Genomic DNA, 8,974 nt, shown 5'->3' on the forward strand with positions numbered 1-8,974 from the left:
GGCTGATAAAATTCTGTGTTGCTGCTCGCTGTGACTGTATGTTTTAAGTAACTATTTGTAATGAAAAGGAAACTTGGAAATTTTCAGGAGAAATAAAACCTTATGTTCGGTTAGCAATGAATTTTGTACTTGGCTGCTTTGGTAGCATGTTATTACTTCTACCCTGGACAACTTTTGTGGATGCTGTTTTTGCTGCTTCTGTCTTCATTTCTGCTTTGACAGTAAGTTATGTTTCATGTGCTGTTTGGATTACTTTTGGGTTAAGATACTGACACTGAAATCATGCTGTAGACACCAAGTGTTAGAGATTCAAATAGTAGTTTATTTTAAAAAAATCTCATAACTAAATTCATTGATGTAATAAATGTGCATGATAAAATCTTAAATTAACTAGCATATAGTGCAGCTAAATGTAACAGGATTAACAAAGTTTAAATATTTTATCTTAATCCAGATAGTAAAAACTTATAATTACATTGTGTATCCTGGGAGCTTGTTTATTACAAGTTCACTGATGTCTTTGTACTGATTAGGACCATGTAGTTTTTCCAGAAAATCATCTTCTTTGTCTGACATACTGTTTTCCAGGACACTAAGTTCAAGATCAGACATGTCAGATGGCAAGTAAGAGCTAACTTGAGTCACTGACTGCTTTTGTCCTGCAGAGATCTGCCCCTTTCCTATAACCAGATCAGTATCAGATTTAACCTGTTTGCTTCTCAGTGTAGATATTTCTTTAATATGTTGATCATGCCTGTTCTCTTCCTTACTTATCTGTTGGGCTTTCTGCTCTTCATCTAATAATGATGCCTCCATCTCGGCAAGGTTAAGTGAATCAGCAGATTCAGCACTAGTTCCCTTGCTGGTTTTAAAGTCGCAGTTTCTCCTCAAAGACTGGATTGGAGATGAAGCTGAAGGAACTGGCCCAAGATCTGAAGTACTTTGAGCTCTTTGACTTGTCTTTGAAATTCTGGACCTGCTGGATTTTGGCTCTGTATCTGACCTATCTCGCTTTGGGCTTTCAAGCCACAGAGGTTCAGGACTGCTGTCAAGAACTTTCGAGTCTCTGCCTGTACACTCATTATTGGTGAAATTTTCTGAATAAACTGTGTTCTCTAGACTAGCAACAAAGTCATCTGAGTATATGAATTCAGAGTTGTTTTCAACACTCCTGCTGGGGCTTAGTTTATGACCGCTTACAACAGACACATCATCGTGCTCCATGGTTTTATGAAGGATTAAGTGTATTCCATCGTTGTTACTTCCTTTTGCATTAGCATCTGATGGGAACGCTGCTGGGAGTTGAGCTTTTGAATACTTTTCCTCAAGAGCAGATTTTAACAGAGTTTCCTCCAGTAAGGGGGCTGCAGTTACTTTGTATGGACATTCCTTGCTTGCAATTGAATTGTTCCTGGATAGACTTGCGATAGCCTGTTTCTGCAAGCCAGGGGAGACATCTCCTGTCACAGAAATGGTCTTTGAGAGAGCACTGTTTTCCAATGAAGTCTGAACAATTTTATCCAACTGATTATTCTTCTTTGAACTGCCTCCCATGCTACAATGCCTGCAAGACACATGCTGTTCTTCAGTGTTTCTGACCAGCTTTCTCTTGGGTAAGGGGCTTCTCTCCTTCAGCATCTCTATTTGCTTTTTCCTGTATTGCTCTCTCCTTTCATGAATTATCAGCTTATCAGGGTTGGTCTGCTGCAGCCGTAGCCTCAGTGTATTTGTCAGCCCATACAACAGTTTCTTTCTGGGAGGTCTGTTCTCCTTAGCTTTGCAGTTCCTTTCGGAGGCTGGCTGTCCCTGGGGCACAGCTTTCTTGGGTCGTCTCCCAACCCCACAAGACCCTGGTGCGCTGGCCTCCTGACAGCCTTGTATGACTTGAGGGGTTGTGGCTTCACTGCTCCTGCCAGGCCCCACAGGTGTCTCTGCAGGCCTGACGGCAGCAGAGCAACTGGGGGACCGTGAGGCCATGTCCCCACTCCCCGGGGCCTGGTAGAGCCAGGCAAGATGGGGGTGGACAGCAGCAGCAGCAGGCTCAGCGCTGCGGGTGAGCACCGACAGCTCCGCCAGCAAGGCACTGAGTAGCGGCAGCTGCACCAGGGCGTTGTGGGGCTGTCGAGGGCTGGCGGGGTGCAGCAGCGAGGGCCCAGCACTGGGACGTGGTGGGCTGTGGCCCTTGTCCCGTTCCTGCAGTCTCTGGGGCTCGACATACTCCCGTTGCTCCATTGCTGCTGGCGGCCGCTGGGGCTCAGCCGGCTCACGGCTGTAATAGAGCAGCGGAGGGCAAAAGACGTTGCCTTCCAGCTCTTCACCCTCCTCCTCTTCTTCCTCCTTCTCCTTCTCCTCCTCGTCCTCGTCCTCGTCTCGCGGTTCAGGGGTGGTGGCAGGCGGTGTGGCAGCGCGGGGGCTGGCGGGATTCGCCTCACCGGCCTCCAGGCTGGTGAGGCGGTAGCCCAAGACCAGCTCTCCGACGGGGCGGCCCGCGGTGTCCCGCAGCACGAAGCGGCCGCGGCGGCCGCAGGAGGAGGGCGCCCCGGGCCGCTGCAGCAGCTCGGCGGCGGCGGGGGCCAGGGACACGGCGCAGCTGCCGAGGAGGCGGGGAGGGCCCGGGGCGAGCCCAGCGGGCAGCGCCAGGAGCAGAGCGCGGAGCGGGCGGCGGCGGAGCGCGGCGAAAAGCGAGTGCGGGCGCCAGCGGAACAGGCAGCGCTTGCCGCGGCCGAAGGGGAAGGGCTGCCCCGGCCGCAGGGGCGGCGCGGTGGCGGCGGGGCGCAGCACGAGGGTGGGGAAGTCCAAGAGGCGCAGCGCCACGGTCGGGAGCTCCGCGGGTCCCGGGAGCTCCGCGGGTCCCGGCTCCGCCACCCGTACCGCCTCCACCAGCAGCTCCAGCGCGAAGAGCGCATCCATTCCGGCCCGCGGACCCGGCTCTCGCGAGAGGCTCCTCTGGGTGCGGGGTCTAGCCGACGCGGGCGGCTCTCTCGCGAGAGTCGCGGCGCAGCACCGCTGCCCGTGCGGCGCGTCCCGGGAGCCGCGGCCTCGCAGCCCGCAGCGCTGGGGAACTCCGGCCCAGGGGCCCTGAGGGGTACTCGGTCCCGGGTCCCGCGGGCAGGGGCTGTGCCTCTAGCAGCTCCGGTGTGCCTCCAGCAACCGCGTTGCCGCCTGCCCTGGCGGCTGGGTCGTAGCCCGTGAAAACCGGGTGCTCCCTCGTGTCTGCTCACAAGTGCCCGGTGTGTCGTGGCAGCAGCCGTCGTGTCCCTGCCCTCGGCTCTGAATACCGTGGTCGTGTGTTCCACACTGTAGTTCTCAAGAGACAGGAGTGGGAGCGAGATGGGCCCTGTGCTCAGGCAGCAGGAGTGGTGTTTGTGGAGGCATTGAGGGACCTTAAACTGTATGCACCTTCACAGAATCACCGAATCAATTGGGTTGGAAAAGACCGCTGAGATCATTAAGTCCAATTTTTGACCGACCACCACTGTGTCAACCAGACCGTGGCACTGAGTGCCATGTCCAGTCTTGCCTTAAACACCTCCAGGGACGGTGATTCCGTCACCTCCCTGGGCAGCCCATCCCAATATCTAATCACCCTCTATGTGAAGGAATTCTTCATAATGTCTGTCTAAACCTCCGTTGGTGCAGCTTAAGACTATGTCCTCTTGTCCTATTGATAGTTACAGCCTGTTCCCACTCCAAGAGAAATATGGGGGTCTGTGTCAAGGGCTGTATGCTGAAAAGTCTCTCCACACTATCTTGGATAGGCATTGATAAACTCATATTTTCTCTCCTGTCTGCCTGTAAAGTGGAAGTTGAAGTGAACACACCTGTGAAGAATTTGACTCCTCAGTCTCCTGCCTGGCAAAGAGAGTGTCCTTCCCTCTCTGGCTGTCCTTCCCTTACACCAGTCTCCTTGCCACAGGCACAACAAACACTTGTTGAGATAGAAAGAAAATTGTGTTTGTTGTTTTCTTCAATTAGTAAGTTGACTCTAAAACAATGTGTCCTAAACTGAGGGCGTTGGGTTAAAATTACAGTACACCCCTCACCAGTTACCAGCAGGAAAGTAACTGAAAGAAAGACCAGTCCCCTCTCTCTTTCTGGTTATTTCCTCCTTTTTTCCACTTTCCTTCAGCTATCAATTGACAATTTTTTAGAAAAGTAGAAACCAACAGGAGGTGGCCAAAGAATCCAACTCTTCACTGTTGGTCAGGTCCCTTGCTTATTATTTAAAGGACACCTTTCATTAGCTGTTGCATCTGAGAAGAGAGTTAAGAAGTCTGACTTCTGTGTTGTGATCAGGACTTAAGAATTACATAAATGAGTTCTCAGTTCCTCCACTGCCACTATTCTTAATAGTGCTTAAGCATATGAGTCTGAGAGCTGCAAGTCCTCTGCCATCAAGGCTGCCAGTGTTCACATGTGGCATTGTACTGGCATTGCAGCAAACAAGACAAAAGGCCAGTCCATTTCACTACTGCATTCATGTCCTGCCATCTGTCACCTGCTTTCCTTGTGTTTCCTTTTCCTCCAACCAGTTCCCACATCAGGAGGGCCTGACAGTTTAGTAGACATTCTCCATAAAGGAGAAATGGCAGAAGAAAGACTTACACTGAAATTGACAGAGATTTCACAGTGGTCAAAGGTTGCCCAGAAAGACAATGGATCGGCATCTTGCCTATTTTATAGACGGACATTACTGTGACTATGAGGTTTAGTCCATGATTTCTATTCTCTTATATTTGAAACTTCCAATCTTTGTAGAGGAAGATGCATCTTTCTGTGTGGTAACTGCAGCTGGAGTTAGAGGGTAAATTATGGAGGAACCATATTCTTGTTTTAAGATGCTGAGCCTTTGCACTCTGAAGTTTTCAGTTTCATGGCCCTGAAAGTCAGATGATTCCTGTATTCTCTTCTGCACAGACAATATGAATAAAAAGTACTGAATACTTGTGTAAACTATAGATGTTAATAAGCTGTGAAAGATCAGTCAGCAAGCTAGTGACAAAACAATTATTTAAATAGAAAGGAGTAAGGAATTTTAAGTTTGTTCCAGATGTTGTGTTTTTAAGTCAGTCCTCTGGTCATGAGAGTTTATTTCTCTTCAAAATAAACAGAAAACAACATTTTTGTTTTGAGTTGCCAATTAGGAAAAAAAAAGGTGGTTTTCTTTCCAGCAGTCTTAGTTTCTACTAACCACCATTTAAAGGATAAGAGTTGTGATAAGACTTCTTTAGATTGCATATCACCGAAGGGTGATTTAGAAAACAGTCATGCTGTGGAAGTAGGGTTATGGAGCCAAGTTTCATGACCTGTTACCACCCCAAATACCACAGGTACATATTCAGATCTACATTAGTTATATTTAATAATCTTTTTAAAATAGCTCTGCTTCTTCTCAGTCCTCCTTTCTTACAAATAGATTTTAAATCTTCTGGGTTTTTTTTCTAAAAGACTGGAAGACTGAGGAATTTTTGCTGATTCAGTGAAGTCTTTCACTGACCTTGTTTGTATGTTTGAAGTACCAACTTTCTGTCTCAAAAAATTCCAACCCGGACAATTGGTATCATTAGCAGCAACTCAGCAACTTTGGTTCAAATCTATTTGAATAAATTTGAAGGCTTTGAAATGTCTTTTTTTGCCCTTAATTCCTGTACAATTTCAGATTTATCGATCTCTCTACACAAAGAGATCTATCTATACAGTTGTATGTCTGTTTATGGATTGAGACATATGACACTTAAAAAAAAATCTTGAGAAAGCATGGATTTTGCTAGATTCACAATTAAATCTGTCTATTCTGGTGTTGTTCTAAAAATTGCATTTTTTAGAGATCAAATGCTAGTGTAAAGAGCCACTGCTTGCCTGGATATAAAATTGCTCTTCTCTGTGCAGAATGTACAGGGCGATGCTTGGAATTTGTGCAAATATTTAGTGTAGTGGCACTCTGATGCAGAAAGGAGTCAGACAGTCTGCTGGAATATTCAGCTGCAACATAATAGCAGTTCTTAAAATACTCCAGCTTAAAATGCCACCCAGAGAAAACTTATTTAGTCTTTTCTCAGTTGTCTGTTGAGTCAGCCACTTGTGAAAGGGCAATAAACATGAACAAATTCAGGAATTAGCTTGGCAGCCTTCGATAACTCTCTTCTTAAGTTCAGAAAAAAATGAAAATTTGTAAAATACATGAGCAAAGCATTTGAAGTTTTTGCAATATATTTAGGTTTCTCTCTTGAAGAATCTAGAAACAGTTTTGAAAAGGAATAAGGTCAAATTAAGAAAGCTAAATCTGTTCAGAAATTGCTGTTTGCATATGTTTCAGTATATTGTGCAGTGTCTTACAGGGAACTTTGCTGTTTCCTGTGTCCAGATTCTACTTCATGATCCTTAATTTTGTGCTGACCCATATCTAGTGATGTATGGAGCAGTCTAGGAACAGTTACAATAGTATTATTGGCATAGGCATTTTGTTATCCATCAAAATGAAGGATACTGTGCTTTCGCCCCACTTCTCGGTGTGTACCCTCCTGTCCACAAAGTGCCCCATTGTTTGGGTGGTCAGAGCAGCTGGTACAGAACCTACTCAGACATACAGCTCCAAAATTCCTCCCTTGTTGCTACCCTAAAGATGCTTGTGAACTCCTCTTACTTCAGTGTGATAGCTCTCACGTTTATTTTCACTCTCTACTATCTTTAGCAGACTTTGGGAGTGCTAAAATAAACATTCTTTGCCTAGTCATGTGGCCCTTCTCCATTTGGCAAACATCCATCTGTTTCCTGTCTTTTTTAATGATTTCATTGTTGTCCTTAGTATTTTACTTTTTCAGAGTGGTGAGAGTTGGGGCTTATGGCAGAGTACTTCTGCCAAGTCAGCAGGGGTGGCACACAGGATTGGTGGGGGAAATGATTGGCCTTTGAGATGCATGTGGCTTTCACAGCCAGCTTAGAAATACAACCCGTGCCAGGTTGTCTTCTGATTCCAGATTTCTTCAGGGATTAATGGGACTGTGGCAAAACACAGCTTCTCCTTCTGTACTGAGCAGTCATCATCGTCTTTCTTACATGCAGTGAAACTCAGTCCAAGTAGACACCTAAGGGAAACATGGAAAAATCTGGCATATACTGTGAGAGCCAACAGGAAGCAGGATGTCACAAATACAGGAGCTCAGACAACTATATTGAACATGACAGTGACACATGTCCATAAGGGTTGCATCTGAGGTGATTTCCTTTATTTTAAAAAGGTTCTTATTAAAGCAAATAGACATTTTTGCTTAAAACAAAACAATAGTGAGGGGTCAACCTCAGGATTCAGCTCATTGAATATCCTTTGTATAATGCCCAGCAACATTTAAAGCCAATTTCCTTAAATATCTGGGTGTTATTAGCACATGGAGGCTTTTCTCATTTTATATAAACCATCATAAAGTCATTTGGTATTAACAGAAATTCCATGGCTTCACATGCTGTCATTTATAATTAATTAATGTATCATTGTTTAAACTGTGTTACTTCCCATCCAATAGCTGTGAAGCTCTCAAAAGTCCTCAGAAGGATTTGATTTATTTACTTTGGCTTCATGGTTGCAGCCCATACTTGTCATGCACATATGTAGTGAATGAGGAGAGGATTCCAGGTGCTTAGCCAGCCAAAGAGAACAGCTTAATCACACAACAGAGCAGTTGCCTGGATGTGTTTGAGAAGCACAGAAAACCTGCAGCAAAAGTTTTTGTCAGGGTGTGGGGATCCTTACAATTCCTGTGGCAACTGTACAGCCAGAGAGGTCCTCAACTTCTCTCAGAGACATTGTCTTTGCAGGCAGTGATTTTTCAAACTTGTCATCTCCTAAGAGGATATGTTTACAGCATTTCTCTGGCACAAGCTGGGAACCATTGGGGGCAAATTGCAGTTCAAATATCTGACAGAGCTTCTGACAGTGAAAGCTCTTGTGAGCCTCAGGATGGTTCTTAAAGTCAATTTAATAGTTAGATGAGATTTCATTAAAATAAAAAATCGGAGATGTCTGCAAATATTTGAGTAGGAAACATTATTGTGTGCTTTGTACCATCACACTGATGACACTCATTGTTTATCTGTCATAATTACCATTGTAAAGTATGTTTTTTCAGAGCTTTTTTTCACAGTACAGCTGTTTTGTTTGCTGCACATTTTCAACTTCTGCTGTTTCCCTTTTTCCCTTTAAAAACAACTTAAAACCAATTTGACTTTTTTGAGAGCTCTCCTTTAGAGAGAGCAAAGTAAAAAGAGATAGGGATGTTGCTGTGCAGAGCTGAACCAGATCCTCCTCACTGGATGTATATGAGGCTGAGTTATGTCCAGGTGCCTGTGCCTGGTAGGAAGGAGGGCAGGGAAATCCCATCCCACTTAGTGAATTGAATTTATGAAGCTGCTTGTTGAGGTTGCAGAAAGAGGAACCAATTAGTCCTGTATTTTTCATGCCCCTTCTTGTTTTCCAAGGAGACATGATGGAAATCCCATGGTTCAGTAAGGTGGATTGTGAGAGAGATAGCTCTCTCGTGAATGTTTGTCCCTGGCTTGCCTGACTGGGATTTCCAGTCAAAAGGTGAGGTCCTTTTCTTGGCAAACTTGTTCCAGGGATCTCAACAGTGATGTCCCTCCATCATGCTTCATCCTTTCTAGCTTCTGTCCTTACTCTTGCTTTGTCAGGCAGAAAGTGTGGAGTACTTCCCACTGGTGTCCTGCTAATGTCGGTAACTTGCTGACTCTTTCTCACTGTGGTCATGGCTGTGATGTGAAACTTAAATGTATGGACAGGGAAAAATCATGGCCCATAACATGGCTTTATTGGTTAGAAAGAAAGAATAAATTGTATTTTAGGATGATAAATGTGAGAATCTGTAGATCTAGCTTCAATTTTCTCTTTTGACATAGATTTCCTTGGGAAGATTTAGTTTCTCTGTGCTTGAATTCCTCTTAGAAGACATGACCAGTGTTTCAC

At 45.3% G+C, this 8,974-nt stretch overlaps 1 protein-coding gene across 1 annotated transcript; it reads right to left on the bottom strand.

Annotated features, from left to right (window-relative positions):
- Positions 1-301: 301 nt before the first annotated feature.
- MAP10 (microtubule associated protein 10) lies at positions 302-2,947 on the bottom strand. The gene has a single exon (XM_032102305.1). The coding sequence runs from the start codon at positions 2,908-2,910 to the stop codon at positions 472-474; it is 2,439 nt and encodes an 812-aa protein (XP_031958196.1). The 5' UTR covers positions 2,911-2,947; the 3' UTR covers positions 302-471.
- Positions 2,948-8,974: the final 6,027 nt, after the last annotated feature.

This window comes from Corvus moneduloides, chromosome 3 (genome assembly GCF_009650955.1).
Source record: "Corvus moneduloides isolate bCorMon1 chromosome 3, bCorMon1.pri, whole genome shotgun sequence".
In the NCBI taxonomy this organism is placed as follows: Eukaryota; Metazoa; Chordata; class Aves; order Passeriformes; family Corvidae; genus Corvus; species Corvus moneduloides.

What these genes read in the sequence shown, in the direction of transcription:
- MAP10 (XM_032102305.1), bottom strand. Translation starts at nt 2,910, where the DNA reads ATGGATGCGCTCTTCGCGCTGGAGCTGCTGGTGGAGGCGGTACGGGTG.